Below are 18,969 nucleotides of genomic sequence, written 5' to 3'. Positions count from 1 at the left end.
AAAGATAGTGAGGAATCAACATGTGGAAATATGTCTGTAAAATGTACATGATTTTCTATTATTTGATTGGCATTTGTGTCATTATATGTTACTGCAAGATAGACTTTTAAAGTCTACTTTATTTCAGTTGTGGCAAGCTGTGAAATTCAGAATAAGCAAATAATGACTGACGAATCAGGTATATTCCTTCCAGGTAAGATTTACTAAGGCAAATATAATGTAAACAATTAAATATCTGTGCTAGTTTAACATCTAGATGACTTTAGGAAAGTTTATTCCAATAAATTTTATTTTAACATCAAATCGAACATTTCATTTGCTAGAGAAATAATTTGTTGTTTGTTTATGTAGGAAATCATGAAGCTGAGATGTGCTATGGAGGAGAAGCTGATCTACACAAACATGTTACTGGCTGTAAGAAGAATCCAGGTCACAAAGGTTTTATACCTCTTAAAGATTTCAATGCAAATTGTCTCCCTTCACGTTACCATGACGACGACCTCATGTTTGAGACAATCAAAACATTGGCAGCCCTAACGGTCCAGGTAAAGACTAAATTCACCAGTCTAAAGAGACCAGAGTTTTACCCAGGCACTCAAGTTCCATATCCATGTTATAATGACAGAGGACGTCACGTGATGAGGTTAGGGACAGGGATGGTGTGGCGTGTGGTCAAGTACACAGAGAGTGACAGAACTTGTCGTTGTGCCAAGTGTCAAGTCTCTGCCACACCCAGCAAAGTGTGGGGGGGTGGTTGATGTGGTGACAGCCAGACATGTGGTGTTTGATGCCAGTGAGGCGAGACAGACCAGGTGTGTTTTAGGTTTTAATGACAATAAAAGTCCAGTGGTCAGTCTTGATGGCTGGGAGATGCGTGGGGCAGACATTGAGGAAGACTGGTGTAGGTTGATTTATGTGACATGTGACTTAGAGTTGGTTGATGAACTGGACAAGATGTGGCGGCACTTTAGATATCTACGTAGGGAAGTAAGGAACAAATACTGGAGATTTGTTGATGTGGACAAGTTGACCGTTATAGTGTCACATCCTCATGGCTGTCCTAAACAGGTCTCTGTAGGACAATGGACACACAAACATGAGAGGGAAGGTTTGTTCATGTACACTAGGTACTGGTACACAACATGTACATGTCCTGGCTCCAGTGGAGCGCCTGTCTACAGGCTGGGATGTGACGTGTGGTTGTGTGACCATCCCCACAGTGGATCAAACTCTGAAGGAAATTATAGTGGGGAGTGGAAGTGCTGATGTAACTGTTGGTTCTCTCCCCTTGTCTACACAATGTAAACAAACAAAATGGCGGAACTTTTCCCGTCATCAAACTGTTTGTGTTAAAACCTACATGTCTTATCAACATTTTATTACATTTAAATGATTAAAACAAATGTTTTGATTGATGTAAACCGTTTAAGCATATTAGTTTGCATGTACATTGTAGAGTTTTTTTTTGTTTCAAATGTTGTAAATAATTTGATTATAACTTTTGTCGGCAAATTGTTGTCATATACCTATAGGCTGGCTATTACCTGTAAATTAAATGTAATCTACCTTTTAAAATGTCATATTCATACTGTTTGTTTTTGTTTACAAAATGTTTACACTAAACGACATTAAATGCTAAAATGAAATGTTTTTATACTGTTGTTATTTTAATCTTTGTTGTCTGTTGAAGTTTAAGTTGTTGTTAAACAGCGCATGTTGTGATGTCGATGTTCGCGCCAGGCTGTTAATGGGTTGTAAGTTTAAACTTTACAACAAAGTCCATTTGTTTATGCCCAATACACTTGTTAGACTAACTGAAATGAGATAATTAGAAAAATGTGTAATTCGAATAATTTAAAAATATTTCGACACATCGCATTCTATATTTAAATTCTGCGTCGCTTCTAGACCTGCTCCAATAGAAATGAAAAAGTAGTTTGATGCTGTCATTGACTGACATTTGTGCAAACATTGTCGCCATTATGATTGACTAGAAATCCTTTAACAATCATTGACTGTGATATTAAATAACAATTGTTATAGAGGTTAATAGATCGGCAATGATAGAACATTAGTGTGACTTTAAAACATTGAATCAAAGTTTTCAATTATGAAAACTGTAAAGCAGGGCGTTAATATGCAACTGGAAAAATGGGACGACATGGTCGAGTAAAAGAGTAGGTGCTTTTTGTCCCCAAGGACACGAGTTTGATTCCCATGTTAGATTACCTATATTGATGCACAGATCTGATGTGTACCTGGACATGTTTGGAGAAACATAATTCGGCTGGGTGTTCCGTGTGGACTCAATGATGTACTAAGTCATGGGTATAACACCAACACATGAACTCGACTTTCTCTGCCGAATTGACCGCATGATATGCAAGTTAGCGTTACTTTAACGTTGCTGGTCAATATAAATATAATATGTAACACAATGTTATACACAACTGTTACACCAAATCTACTTAGGTTCGAATTTCGTTACATTTTCAGTATAGCATAAAGATGAATTAGGGACTAGATCGGTTTCATGAGTTTACTCTCTGTTAAATATTTTGATTTAAACTATAAAACAAATGTATGAAGTAAACATTCTTGGACAAAGCTAAGCTTTAAAAAATGCGATCTCTTGAGAATAAACTATTTTGTGGTCAAAGGGAAGTAACAATGAAATAAAGATTGAATGACAAGTATTTACATGGTTGTTTCCCTGTTAAATTAAATTTAATTTTTTAAATTAATTTTTAATTACACAATAAAAATGTTTTTAATCCACCAGCCAGCTTGCAAAATAGGCCTACATGTTTAAAATATGCGAATGCTAGTCCACGTTCTAGGGCAAGATTAAGTAAATTTTTGCATCAAGAACGATTGCTTGCAGTCTTTTCTTCAAAATCCCTTTTCTATGTTTTAACCTACATCAGTTTCTTAAATGTATGCAGTTCCTTTGTTGTTAAGAGAAAAAGGTTTATAACAGAGCGAATTCAATTGACAACATGATAAATACAACACATTGCTACCGCCACAGGCTATACTGTACATGGAACAGATGAAGTAGAGTTCCTCAACAGCGACAGCTGTAGATTTATTTTATTGAATGTTTACGGCAAAGCTGTCAAATATTAAAACGTTCTGGATGAAAGAGTTTTCGAGTATCAAAATGTGCCTGTCTAGTTCAGATACAAGTTAGCATATTCTTTTTTCCCGCCAAAAGTCAGAATCTCAAGCAGTAGAAAGAGTGATCAATTTTTATCCTGCTATAGAATTAAAAGTAATATTAAAATAGATAAAGAAAGTACATTTATTTTAATTGTGTGTATTTTCATTTACGATCTTTAAGATGTACAACAATAAATATTTGTATCAGCTCAAATTTTACTCTGAAAAGCCATACTATTCTTACATCCATTTTACAATATTTAAGATGTCTTTTCTTTAAATTATTAGAAATTTGCTCAAGTATCTGAAATTATCTAGAGGCTTGAATTTTCAAGTGCAAATAAATTAATTTAAAAAATTAGTTTACTCTAAACAGTAAGTAACTTCTTATTCAAATTTAATGTACATTTATTTAACTGGACCGTACAAAGAAGAAAGAAAGAAAAAGAATAAAGATAATATAATTATTTTTTACCAAACTGAACACACCAGAAAGAAAAAAAAGTTTAACGGTAAAATAAATTTTTCAACAGTCGCAACCCCGAGAATGGAATGAAACTGTAATGTCTTCGAAACCATATTCTAGTTTTTTTTCTTGTTTGAGTATTGTGTATAGACTGTGCTGAACAGTAGTTCTATCTGCTTTGATGTCTATATGCTAGATGTAGACGTGTATTTTTTTATAACAACTTAAAAAAATATAGGGTCGTATCCAAACATTATTTCAATATAGACTACCTATATAGACTCTCTGTTTAAAGGTGGCTTTTGATCATTGGTGTGACATTTCAATTGAGGTTTTATCATCACTGTTTTTGGTAGTTAATTGTTTTTTAACAACAAATGTGAGGGTTAACAGGTTTTTAACATCACATCTGGGTCGGTAAAGAGCTCGCAATAATTAGACGTGTGTTGTGTGGAACTCTGTGTGTTTTTATATTCATGTATTCTACATGGTTTAGTGATAGAATTTCTGATATTTATAATTATAACTAGTGTACAATCTTTACAATAATTAAATTTGATACATTTTAAGACGACATGCGTGATTACTTACTAGTGTATTATTTTAATTTATTTTAATTGAAGTCTGTAAACATGTAAAATGACGCGCTTATGTTACTTACATATGTTACTTTCATATATTACTTGCCTATGTTTTTGCCTATGTTACTTGCTTATGTTACTTGCTTATGTTACTTTCATATTTTACTTGCCTATGTTTTTGCCTATGTTACTTGCTTATGTTACTTGCTTATGTTACTTTCATATATTACTTGCCTATGTTTTTGCCTATGTTACTTGCTTATGTTACTTGCTTATGTTACTTTCATATATTACTTGCCTATGTTTTTGCCTATGTTACTTGCTTATGTTACTTGCTTATGTTACTTTCATATTTTTCTTGCCTATGTTACTTGCCTATGTTACAAGTTAGTGTTACTACATACCCTTTCCTTTCGACGTTCTTGAACCAACACAGCTGTGATAATTACTTAACGATTAGCAAAGGTACTAATTATAAATTGATTTGCATAAATTGATAGCCACTTTATAAATACATTTCACGAATAATTTGGGAATAATTTGGGAATAAGTTTCTGCTGCATAGCTTGGTTGAGCGTTAGAACACACTGGGTTCAAATCTTTAGACCTCCATACAGTTTTGATGGGCACACAACTCACTTTAGGGAAAGTAAACTTGGCTAGGCATAGTGCTGACCACACTGCCCCATTTGTCGGGTTCTTAGGTGAAGTCTACTTTACTTGCCCCATGGACCGTAAGGTTCGAAAAGGGAACTTTTTTTTCTCTATATGCAACACTATGCTAGTTTACTATTTAAATTATTTGATATAAGAAAACCACGAATTTAACAATTAAATACAATGCAGTTTGTGTTTCTATAGTTACGAGAAAACAAGCTGACAGTAATTTATATTTAGTAATCGGAAGTCGCTCAAAAGTTATTACGGATCTAAGATTTTGATATAATACTTATATATGAAGTTTCATCAACGGAGTGGTCTAGCGGTAGAGAGCTGGACTGCAAACCCGCAAGTCTCGAGTTCGAATCCGGGTTCAAGTCAGTAGACCGTCCATGAATACACCCAACCCTGACGGGTACCTAACTCACGTTAGGGAAAGTAAAGGCGGCTGGGCATCGTGAGAGTTTTTATTTCTGTTTCATCCCTCCAAGTCTGGACATTGTAAGGGGGAAGCTGGGATAGAGTATCTAAAGATACACATATTTTATACGATCCCCGAGCTTTCACTTATCCAAACGTATCTTTTACCCTTTGTTCTATATTTTACTTCTTCATTAGGTTTGAAAATAGAAGTTAAAAAGAACTTTATCTAAATTGTATTTGTAAGCTATTTACCTAATGTATTTTTTTTACATTTTATTCTTTTTTTTTCTTTTTTTTAGCGCAACTTCCATTCTGGAGAATTGCGTTTATTAACTCGTCTTTTCTGGGAATGGATGTGTGTCCGCAGCTTTAAGTCGTATCTCCTCCTCAACGAAGCAATATCGAGGACTAGTTCCAAAGCAAATATGTTAACGAAGTTCCGACGATGATAGTGGGCCAAAAAAATTCCCGGAATTCCTTCCTGGATTTCCCAGAAAAGTAAAAAAAAACCTCGAAAAAATGCAGTTTTTGGCCCATATCTCGGCAACCAGACCACTTAGCGACTTGAAACATGTACCAATCGATTTCTGTCATAATTTAGAACAATATTGCCGAAGAAAGTTTTCAAAAATATCCTTTCGTTTGGTCACAAAAAATTTTTTGATTTAATTAAAATTTGGACCGAATTAGTAGGCATTTTATCCAACCACACCACACGCGTCATCACGTTCAATAGCTGCGCCATCACGTTCAATGGCTGCGACATCACGTTCGGTAGCTAGGCGCGCAATGGTTTTTAGTCATGTTACTCTATTGTAAATAAAACATGTAAAATACTGAAAAAAAATTAATAAAAAACGTTTTAATAACTAACCAATGGTTTTACTAACCCTGCTCTTGATTTACGCTACGACAGAGCTATTTTTAGATAACTTAAGGAAATTGCGCTAAAATTGTCACTAGACTTTTTTTTAATTACTTGCTTTACATTTTATTCGACTTGAATTTTGAAGTCTCTAGATAATTCAATCAAAGCAAAACGATCGCTACTGTTTAGAAATGTTTACAATTAATGTAGAGAGAATATTCAAAGAAAAGTATAGTTTTCTACTATAAAAATTGTATTATAATAAATTGTAAAATAATGTATAAGTTTTATTTTCCATATATATTATAAATATCGTAAAACTATTTACAATTAAAAGTACATCATTGTAATATTAACACATTATTTCGAAAAAAAATGTCTGTAATTTAAAACATTGTTACTTAAATGTTGATTACTGGGATTAACTTCACGAAAGTTAAGAATAAGTACATTCGCACGACAATAAAATGTTGCGTGTGATGGTGTGAATCATTCTTGCTGAAATTTAAAGTAGTAACAAAATATTCAGTCGGGATTTTACTTGAGCACTATGGTAGCTACGTTCGTGTCAGAGTCTGTCCTGCGTTAGAAACAAGGTGGAACACTACATTCGATAACAGTGGCGGAACTAGAAAAAAAGGGCCACCCTGCAAAAAAATTTGTTTAGCCCCCTCCCCCATATATATATATATATATATATATATATATATATATATATATATATATATATATATATATATATATATATATATATATATATATATATATATATATATATATATATATATATATATATATATATATATAGGCCTATATATGATATATATATATATATATATATATATATATATATATATATATATATATATATATATATATATATATATATATATATATATATATATATATATATATATATATATATATATATATATATATATATATATATATATATATATATATATATATATATATATATATATATATATACATATATATATATATATATATATATATATATATATATATATATATATATATATATATATATATATATATATATATATATATATATATATATATTTACGCATATATATATATGCAATCACAAAATTCGAACATGGGATTCTCATTGCTGGCCTGTGCGGGATTTGAAAAACATCAATTTAAAAAAAATGTTAACATCATGTCATGTATGTAAGTAAGTGCATTAGTTTGTTTGTTGAAAATCAGTTTTAATTAATGTCTGATAGAGTCGCCTTTAACATTTCGTCGGTCAAAAATAATATAAAACATGAAAGCTTTGTCTAAGTAATGGGTTCTCGTCTTATGTTTTTTTTATGTTTTTTTTTAATTTATATTATTAATTTTTAAAATATTATTGATTTAATACATCTCCTTTTTATACAATGTCATTCTTTAGTAATTACTTTATAAAAAAAATAATAATTTGACTATTTTTAAAATAAGGGAAATAAGTCATGGAAGTGGTTTGAACATGTGCTTATCTTTGATAAGTTTAATTGTAGGAGAAAGAAACGGCTTTCACAGTTGTTTAAAACAAAGGGAAAAAGAATATACAAGAGCGTGGGATGGTGTCTATAGAATAAAGATAATCCAACCGCAGCTACGGTAACTATTTACAAAACAATCATCAAGTCAAAAATGAAAGAAAATTTACTTTTTTTTTAACTATAAAAAATGTATTAATGGTCGGCTCTGGGCCCCTAAATGGCGTGCCCCCCCCCCCCCCCCCCGCATTGCGGGGTCTGGCGGCACTGTAGTTCCGCCCCTGTTTGATAACGGAATCAGGCGCGTCAATCGCTACCCGGACGGTTATATGACCTGGAGCGTACCGCCTACCTTTTAAACACAAAGGTGTATACATTAGTTTTAAAGAGAAACCTATACAAGGGAAAAGGTGTACCACAACACTAAACCGAACCAGGGGACGAACCCGGCGGTACTGTAACTGATGTCTACTGAGAGCGACGACCCTGATACCTGGGTGGTCATCCAAATCCAAATGATCTACCTCACTATTACATTCGTGTCGTCGAGATGATCTACCGCATTATTACATTCGTGTTGTCGAGAGGTTTAATCTCAATATTAATACAGGTCGTTGAGATAACCTTCCTCACTATTACGTCCAGGTTGTCGAGATTATCTACATTTTTTATTTCCTAGACTGGAGTTTAGATTATATAAACAAATTGCATATTTCCTCTTTGCTATAAAAAAAATTGTCTGAATTAAAAAAAAAACACGAATAAATAAAATGTGGATATATACTTCATAATTTACTTATTTCAATAATTAAGTTAAAATGTTCAATATTTATTCTAAAAAAAGTTATTATTATTATCTTAGACTATCCTTAATCCTTACCTTAGCTATGACATTGGCCGTGCCTTTTTCAAAGACTGGTTTTATATCAGAACCGATATGACAGCTATTAAACACAAATTTGATAGGTATCTTGTAAATAAATTAAAAAAATGGCAAAGAACAAGAGTATTGGGAGAAATAAGCTACATAATATTATAATGTAAAAACCCTAGGTTTTAACTAGACAAGCATTAACCTATAGCTCTTTTGATTGTATTTAAACATTTTATAAAGTGTTAGTAAAATACTTAAAATATTGACGTATGAAAATTGCCTGGTTATATTTTTAAAGATATATACATTTTATTCGAACCCAAAATATTACACTTTTCTACTTGTATATATTAAACGTTTATTCTGTATTTTACCTCTTCATTAGCCTCTAAGCTATTAGGTTGATACAACTTTATCTAAATTGTATTTGTGTACTGTTGAAATGATATATATATATATATATATATATATATATATATATATATATATATATATATCTTAGTTTTTTTTTCTTGACTTGAATTTTCAAGTATCTAGATAATAGACATGTGTAAAACGTTCGCCACGTAAATGGCTTGAAGTATGCATTAATTGTACTATATATATTTTAAGAAATATATAGTTTGCTTAAATAAATTACAGGTATAAAAAATAATTTTTAAATAATAGGTAATATCCTATCTTTTGAGTGGTTGTATTTTCATTGAGCTATCATTACACGATCTAATACAAAATGGTCATATTTATTTCATTTACCAATTCCGTTTTAAAAAAGAAGTGAATCTCGTCGATATATTTCTTTTATATTTGTGATATCAGTATATATTATAATATTGGTCTTTTATTCTACAACAACTTTGTTTTTGTTTTTTACAATCTCACATTTTGAGGGGAAAAGCAGGGTATAGCATCTAAAGATGCACATATTTTAAACAATTCCCGAGAATTAATATATTCGTATAATTTGGCACCTGTGTCTTACTTTTTCATTAGGTTTCAAGTCGTCGAGATATTCTACCTCACTATTACATTCATGTCGTCGAGATAGTGTCTATCTATTACGTTAGGGTCATTGGGTGATCTACCTCACTGCTACACTTTGTTGTCACTGTGATCTACATCACTATTATATTCAAGCGGCAGTATGATCAACCCTCAACCCTAAAACTGGAATCCAAGACATATAGAGCTGGATTTTTTTACATTTACACAAATCATATCAACAGACAACCCCCACCCCCTGCACCGGGTAGATGATGCTTGTGAGCTGGGGACTGCAACAAATTATCGATATGATGACATTATTAACAAAAGGTATCTTTTTGGCATACCCTGCGACACTTCTGATTCCAAGTTGTACAGATTATATCCTGTGTATAGGCTTTAGGATTTCCATTGAGTTATCATCCAATGATCTAGTAGAAAATGATCATAATTATTTCATTTACCTATTCAGTTTTAAATAAGTGGTGAATATCGGATGACTATCTCATCTATATTTGTGATATCACTATATTTTAAAATATTGTGCTCTGTTCTACACCAACGTAGTTCTCTTATTTACAACGAGCCGACCCGCGGCATATCATACGCCGCTATTTAGTTGCTGTTTTTTCTACTTTTCAGTAATTCATAATTTGTGAATTCGACTGAAAATATTTCTTTAAAACAGTATAGGTAGCTCGTTAAGGACAATACCCCCCCTCCTTCCCCCCCCCACACTCCGTTAAAGTAAACTCCAATTTGTTACCCCCCCCCCCCCCTCCTACGTTTAAAATCGTTTCAAACTAAATTATCTGCCTCTAATAGTCATCACTAAACCCGGCTCTGCTTTTAAACATTTAGCGTGAACCACAGCTCACCAAACCATGTAGGGGTGGGGGTGATAGGGAGCGCGCTTACAGCTTGTTTTTTATCGTCTCCCAGAAGAGAATTATATATATAGATATCACATTGTGAGGGGAAAGCGGGGATAGAGTATATAAAGATACACATATATTTTAAAGAATACCCGAGATTTCACTTATGTACACGTGTAATTTGGCACTTGTTATGTATCTTACTTCTACATTAAGGTTTACGCTAGATAAATATAACATTTTCTAAATTGTATTTTTAAGCTGTTTACCTGATGATATTTTGAAATATTTTATTCGACTTGAATTTTCAAGTCTCTAGATAATTGAATATAGGAATGTAACTGAAACCAAATACAATTTTCTATTAATGTAGTAAAAATGTTTTTAGCAATGTATAGTTTTCATTAATAGAACATTTTGTAATAATGTATTCAAATAATTATATAATAATATAATATATTTATTTTTAATATATAATAAATATTAGTATTAAATTTTCTCATTTACAGTACGCCGTTTTCATAATAGCACAATAGTTTGGGATGAAAAAATGTTTTTAATTTTAAACATTGTTACTTAAATGATGGTTACGTGGAATAACTTCAAAAAAATTAAGAACAAGCACATTCGCACTAGAATAAAATTTTTGCGTGTGATGGTGTGAACTATTCTTGCTGAAATGTAAAGTAGTAACAAAATATTCACTCGGGATTTTACTTGAGCTCTATGGTAGGTAGCTACCTTCGTGTCAGAGACAGTCATGCATTAGAGACACGATGGGACACTACATTCGATTACTGAATCAGGCGCGTCAATTGTAAAACTAACGGTTGTATGACCTGGAGCGTCCCATGCTCTCTAACGAGCACTAAGATTTATATATTTGTTTTAAGAGCACACTGCATCATGGACACGTCGGAACACTACATGTGATGACTTATCCGAACCAGGGGACGGGCCCGGCACCCATGCGGCAGTATAAGATAAGGCTCATGAGAGCGCCCATTGACGAACCAGATACCTTAATGGCCGTAGAGATGATCTAATTCATTATAATATTGTGGTAGTCGAAATGATTTACCTCTCTATTACATGTATGTCGTAGAGATGATTTAACTCACTATTACACTATGGGCGTCGAGATTATCCATCTCAATATTACGTTCCTGTCGTAGAGATGATCGACCTCACTGTTATATTCGGGTCATCGAGATGATCTGCTTCAATATTGCACTCGTTCTTCTAGATGATTTACCTCACTGTTACATGTACATCGTAAGGATGATCTACCTCACTATTACATGTGTCTCGTCTAGATGATCTACCTCACTATTACATGTACATCGTAAGGATGATCTACCTCACTATTATGTGCTGGATGTAGTATGGTCAACCCTCGCCCCTAAACTCTAAGACATATAACATCGCTTTTGTATGCATTTACACAAATCAGTTCTAACCTCTCGGGCAGATGAAGCTTGTAAACTAGGAACAGCAACCTATCTAGGTGAGAAAACTCCTAAATGAAACAGGGGTGTAACCCCTTACGCGATAGGATTACCAACTTAGGTTTCCTTTAGGCTACTCCTGCAACTTTTCTTATTTCCAAGCTATAGATAACATCCTGTCCTTTAGGTGCTTGGATTTTGATTGAGCTATCAACCAATAATCTAGAAGACGATGGTCATATTTATTTTATTGACCTATTGCCATCTCTTTCTTTAAGTATATGTTGAATATAAGATGAGTACCTAAATTAGATTTATGACAGTTATATATATATATATATATACATTATGATGTTCTTATTTCTACACCAAGGTAAATGTTTTATTTAAATTCTGCTTTGTATCAAACTTTTGGTTCATTCTTCCGAATTCTGTGTTTAATTTCATATTTTATATATTAGTGTAAAATGTCAAGTTGAATACTCACTACTTAAAGATTATCATTTATTTTTTTAGATCAGCATTCTGAGACCGTTGCGTTTCTCCTGGCTGTAAACAAACCTGAGGGTTTTTGTTTCTGTTTTTATTCTCCAAGCCTGGACATTAAGAGAGGTAAGCTGGGAAGAATATCTAAAGATACACATATTTTATACAATCCCCGAGATTTACTTAGCTACACGTATAATTTGGCATTTGTTCTGTATCTTACTTCTTTATTAGGTTTCAAGCTACGGAAATATAACTTTATCTAAATTGTATTTTTATGCTGTGTACTAAATGATATTTTTTTATATTTTATTCGACTTGAATTTTCAAGTCTCTAGATCAGGGGTCGGCAACCTGCGGCCCGCGAGCCGCATGCGGCTCTTTTGATATTAAGATGCGGCTCTCCAGCTCTTTGAACAAATACTAATAATCTTAATAAAAAAATAAAATATTTTAAATAAAAAATGTTAGTGGCTCTTTAAAACCAGGGAAATTTTGAAAATTGTAACTTTTGGCTCTTCCGCTTCAAAAGGTTGCCGACCCCTGCTCTAGATAATTGAATTTGAAACCACTGTTGTCAAAACATAATTTGCTATGGATCTAGTAAAAATGTCTTAAGAAATATATAGTTTTCTTTAATAAAACATAATGTATTAAATTAATTGTCAAATAATTTATTTGTTTATATTTTTCATATATAATAAATAACATAATTATATTTACAATCTATAGAATGTTTTTTTTATAAAAACACATTATTTTGGGGAATATATGTTTTGAATTTAAAATATTGATACTTAAATGCTTATTACATGGATTAACTCCACACAAGATTAGAACAAGTACATTCGCACGAAAATAAAATTGTGCGCGTGATGGTGTGAAATATTCTGGCTGAAATTTAAAGTTGTAACAAAATAATCACTTGTGATTACACGTGAGCACTATGTCGGACATTGTCCTGTAGTAGGGACACTGTAGGATTCTACTTTCTATAACTTAACCAAATCAGGCAGGTCAGTCGGTACCCCGTCGGTTATGTGATCCGGGGCTTACCGGGTTCTTAAACCAGGGATACGAACTCGTGACTTCTAAAATAGCGTTCATAAGCTTTACCACCTGACTACGCGATCCCGTTAGAAGTTTAATCCGAGATTTTAGAAGCAACGTCTAATCATGATGGGAAGGATGTTTAAAAAAAGCTGTTTGCTAATAGTACCACTACTGTTGAAAGCAACGTTTAACCGTTAAGGATATTAAAAACTTTTGAACAATGACTAGGTTCTCCATCAGCTGACACAACGACAATAAAGCATGAAAAACGGCCTATAAAGCATGATATATGGGGTACTAAAAGCATGAAACACGGCCTATAAAGCAAGACACAAGGTATATAAAGCATGAAACATTGCCTATGAAGCATGACTTAAGGCCCATAAAGCAAGACACAGGGCTTATAAATCTTGATACAAAGCCTGTGAAGCATAACACAAAGCCTGTTGGGAGTCTACTATTGATGTGTCCGAACTGTTCTGTACCTTGATCATGTAAAGAATACTTATCGTAAAGCTAACATGACGACTAATTATGTTCGTTGATTGGATCCCAAAAGAGATTTTAGCAGAAAATACTGAGTCATATTACTACTACTGTGTATTTCTTAAAGTTGAGCCTATTGAAATATTTTTCAAAGATCTATGCACAACATTGACTTTAAAGATTATTTTAAATGTACTTGAATTATCAAAATAACGTCATTTTAAGATTTGATAATCATTTTTTTCCTTACTGGAATCATGCATTTCTTTATTTCCATTTTCTCTTCTTAGTCTATTGCCGATTAAAACTATTTCTAAAATTGACAGTACCTAATTTTCACACATATTTCTGTAGAAACATTTATTTCGACTTTAATTCGAAAGTCTTTTGATAATTAATTTTAAAAAAAATAGCAATATTTTACAAAACGGCACTTTTTACTACGGTAAGGTAAATTTAAAACTATTTCAATTTAAACGGAATGTTACGTTTTTTGTAGTTGTGTGTGCTGTAAATACTAATCGTCTAAAAGTACAAAAATAAAAATTTTTAAATAAATTATTTTATTCTAGAAAACTTTACACTTGTGACATTTAATTCACAAAATAAAACATTTCTTCGATCATGTTGACGTCTAATTGTTGCTCTGATGAAATTATCTAGAGACTTGAAATTTCAAGTGAAGACAAATAAATATATTGAGTAGCGTGAAATCAGCTAAGAATTTCGGCAAATCTCCACTAGAGTAAAACTTAGACAAACAATACAAAGCATAACAATATAATAGCTGAATATTTGTATCATAGTAATGGAAAGGTGAAAATGTTATATTTTAGAATTAGTTTTTTATTATACTTAACAATATCTCATTCAGTAAATATATGGTCGAATTAAGATGTATTTTCTTCAAACATAGCTGTAAGAATCTAACTGAGGAATAATTCAGTTACCTTAAGGTTAATGATTTTATCTACTATCAAGAAAACCATGAGAAATCTATTCCTAGTCTCATGCATAGGGAGGAAATAAATCTGGTCTAAAAGCGGACTTGGCGAAGTAAGAATCGTATACGTCGTCAATCTTATGTGAGATACAAGCGACAAATTTCACAGCTGGTTTAAACGTAAAGAGTAGGGATGGGGAGAATTTACCGTAGAAAAAAAACAAGTGTCTTTTTCTTAAATACGTTGTTGAATTTAAAACTCCCAGACCGTCAGTTTGGTAGATGGTAGACGTGTGTTATGTGACTTCCCTCGCCTAACCCCTGGTTCTGTACTCTGATTTCTTTCATCGATATGTGCTATTCAGAGTTGCAATCAGGCATCTATTCGGACATCTACACTAAGCAAGTCTATCAATCAAGCATCTATTCGGACATCTACACTAAGCAAGCCTATCAATCAGACATCTATTCGGACATCTACACTAAGCAAGTCTATCAATCAGGCATCTATTCGGACAAGTCTATCAATCAGGCATCTATTCGGACATCTACACTAAGCAAGTCTATCAATCAGGCATCTATTCGGACATCTACACTAAGCAAGTCTATCAATCAGGCATCTATTCGGACATCTACACTAAGCAAGTCTATCAATCAGGCATCTATTCGAACATCTACACTAAGCAAGTCTATCAATCAGGCATCTATTCGGACATCTACACTAAGCAAGTCTATCAATCAGACGTCTATTCGGACATCTACACTAAGCACGTCTATCAATCAGGCATCTATTCGGACATCTACACTAGACAAGTCTATCAATCAGGCATCTATTCTGACATCTACACTAAACAAGTCTATCAATCAGGCATCTATTCGGACATCTACACTAAGCAAGTCTATCAATCCGGCATCTATTCGGACATCTACACTAAGCAAGTCTATCAATCAGACATCTATTCGGACATCTACACTAAGCAAGTCTATCAATCAAGGTTCTATTCGGACATCTACACTAAGCAAGTCTATCAATCAGGCATCTATTCGCACATCTACACTAAGCAAGTCTATAAATCAGGCATCTATTCGGACATCTACACTAAGCAAGTCTATCAATCAGGCATCTATTCGGACATCTACACTAAGCAAGTCTATCAATCAGACATCAATTCGGACATCTACTCTAAGCAAGTCTATCAATCAGGCATCTATTCGGACATCTACACTAAGCAAGTCTATTAATCAGGCATCTATTCGGACGTCTACACTAAGCACGTCTATCAATAAGGCATCTATTCGGACATCTACACTAAGCTAGTCTATCAATCAGGCATCTATTCGGACATCTACACTAAGCAAGTCTACCATCCTCTCCTCTCATAAAGTATGAAAATGTATAATAAATAAATTCTCCGCCTTTATCCCCTTTTCTTAAACTAAAGCCCCCCCCCCCCCCCCAACCCACGAATCTCCCGCTCTCACAGCAACAAGTCTCAGCGAAGCATTGTTATTATTGAAGTTTATAGATTAATAGATTTTATGAATTGGAATATCCCTCAATTTAATATGGCTCTCAGAGAGTCAATCTCAGTATTTAACCTCATTCAGCAACCCCCATTATAAATACACCCGCTCCCGCAATAAACTAAGTAATGCATATAATACACACAAATAAACACACCGACAAACACTTTAAGAGAGAGAGAGAGTGAGAGAGATGTATAGGTGGATATAAAATAACAATATAATGTCATTATTAATTGAAGTAAAAACTAATTTAACAAGTTGTGATGGGGAGTTTATTGACAATACATCATGTAAAAGAGTTGGGTTATAAAGAAAATTCAATATTGTTTTGAAAATATTTATTGTTATATTTTTTATTAAAAAATAAGAATTGTGCTATAAACTAAAACATAAATATTAAATTTTTAAAATTATTTAAAAAAAACGGTTTATTTATTTTAATAACTTATTTTAGTAATAGTGTTTATTGTTTTGCATTTTGTGTTTATAACTACTAGTTAAACGGCAATGTTCAAGAGATATTAAATAAGATCGGGAAAACCTCAAATTACCGGACTTTCCGTGGCACTAAAAATAACATCATGAGGAATCGCCGTTTATTCCAATTGAACATACTACATAGCCCTATAGTGCCCTATACCAACTGTTGCTGAAGGTATGTACTTATTATTTTTCTAACTTGTTTTATTAATGTAATGGATTTGATTATAAATTATTTCTGACTTTAAAAACAAATGGGGCCTATTCAATTAAATAAGCTGAAGTTTAAACTCTTTTTAATGATTTAAATCATACATAACTTGTCCATCACTAAATATATCGTTTAAAGTAGATTTTGGATTTATTAGCTAAGCCGTTGCCCATAGTAAACTCACAAAGCTGTGTTATAGAGGTGGATGGGGAGCGGGGAGTTATTTTTACTGATTTCTGCGACGCTAGAAAAATGTAATCCTCTTGTGATTTTTTTTTAGGAAATAAAAATATATTTCATATGGGGGTGGAGGTTTGTATAGTTATTAAAGGGAAGAACGAAGTTGTAACTCAATTTTTTATAACGGTTTTTTAACTACTAGAAACAATAACATCAAGATATATTATATCATAGTATGAATTCACGTGTTATAAGCATTCAAAATATTAAAATAATTTAACAGATATAAAAATAAATGTGTGTATAATTTATTCGATTGAAATAATGAGTAAAACTTATACATTTCATATTGACAAAGAAAAAGAAAATTATACTCATATCCGTATCATTAAGCTTCGACCTATCTAAAAACACGGAATTAAATATTGATAATTTTATTTTGTAAAAGTTTGTTTTTTTTTGTGTAGAAAATTTTTTTTTAGCGCAATTTCCATTCTGGAGAATTGCGTTTATTAACTCGTCATTTCTGGGAATGGATGGATGAATGAATGAATGTATGGATGAATGTGTGTCCGGGCTTTAAGTCGTATCTCCTCCTCAACGAAGCAATATCGATGACTAGTTCCAAAAGCAATTATGTTAAGCAATTTACGAGAATGAGCATAGGCCATAAAAATTCCGGGTTTCTTTCATGTATTTCCCGGAAAAGCCAAAAAACCTCGAAAAAATGCAGTTTTTGGCCCATATCTCGGCAACCAGACTACTTAGCGACTTGAAACATGTACCAATCGATTCCTGCCATAATTTAGAACAATATTGCCGAAGAAAGTTTTCAAAAATATCCTCTTGTTCGGTCACAAATTTTAAAATTACATAAACACCTACAAACCGATCGTTCTTCTAGCTTGAACGCATCCCAGCATTATACGTCAGAGCTATTTTTAGATAACATAAGGAAATTGCGCATAAATGTCACTAGACTTTTTTAATTAACTTGTTTATATTTCGCTTCATACAAAAGGGTAAAAATACGTGACCAAAAATGTTTTTGAAAATAAATCTATATCAAAATTAAGTTTACATTCAGCACTTCCCCCCCCCCCTCACGCACGACACACAGTAAACTATTTCTTCATGTGTCTTTCCCTCCCCTCTCTCAACCAACCCTTATCCCCATGCTAAATCGGTAGGTCGCGAAAACGCGACTGTCGGCGTTAAGAGGTTAAAAGGGAACAGTGTAGGCTGGTAAATCGGGAAAATGTCATGTCACGGGATTATTCATATTCTAAAAATACCACTTGTTTGAGTTCCTTCCAAGACGCATAGATTTTTACATTTACGAAAATAAAATAAAATTTTGAATACGTAAAAAACAAGTTAATTAAAAAGTCTAGTGACATTTAAGCGCAATTTCCTTATGTTTTATTTACAATAGAGTTACATTACTAAAAACCATTGCGCGCCTAGCTACTGAACGTGATGGCGCAGCTATTGAACGTGATGACGCGTGTGGTGTGGTTGGATAAACATGCCTACTAATTCGGTCCAAATTTTAATTAATTCAAAACATTTTTTTGTAACCGAACGAAAGGATATTTTTGAAAACTTTCTTCGGCAATATTGTTCTAAATTATGGCAGGAATCGATTGGTAACTGTTTCAAGTCGCTAAAATGTCTGGTTGCCGAGATATGGGCCAAAAACTGCATTTTTTTCGAGGTTTTTTGGCTTTTCCGGGAAATCCATGTAAGAA

The 18,969-nt window shown here is 32.8% G+C and overlaps 2 protein-coding genes across 10 annotated transcripts in view; one reads left to right on the top strand and one right to left on the bottom strand.

The window, feature by feature from the left end:
- Positions 1 to 18,969, bottom strand: part of LOC131942242 (sodium- and chloride-dependent neutral and basic amino acid transporter B(0+)-like) — a 298,846-nt gene that overhangs the window by 82,996 nt on the left and 196,881 nt on the right. The window lies entirely within an intron of this gene.
- The window catches only part of LOC131942246 (uncharacterized), a 41,000-nt gene that overhangs the window by 5,561 nt on the left and 16,470 nt on the right, over positions 1 to 18,969 (top strand). For 3 of the 6 annotated variants that reach the window (XM_059302003.1, XM_059302001.1, XM_059302002.1), the window contains exon 5: positions 128 to 193. In XM_059302003.1, the coding sequence (XP_059157986.1) occupies positions 163 to 193 (31 nt within the window). In that variant the 5' untranslated portion in view covers positions 128 to 162. Of the gene's footprint in view, positions 1 to 127; positions 194 to 351; positions 1,632 to 16,938; positions 17,003 to 18,969 lie in introns of those variants that run through there. The other 3 variants (XR_009386725.1, XM_059301999.1, XM_059301996.1) reach the window with 3 other exon arrangements.

This window comes from Physella acuta, unplaced genomic scaffold, assembly GCF_028476545.2.
Source record: "Physella acuta isolate Inbredline_101_S28 unplaced genomic scaffold, ASM2847654v3 ptg000397l, whole genome shotgun sequence".
Lineage (NCBI taxonomy): Eukaryota > Metazoa > Mollusca > Gastropoda > Physidae > Physella > Physella acuta.
This window is presented reverse-complemented; position numbering and strand designations above follow the sequence as displayed.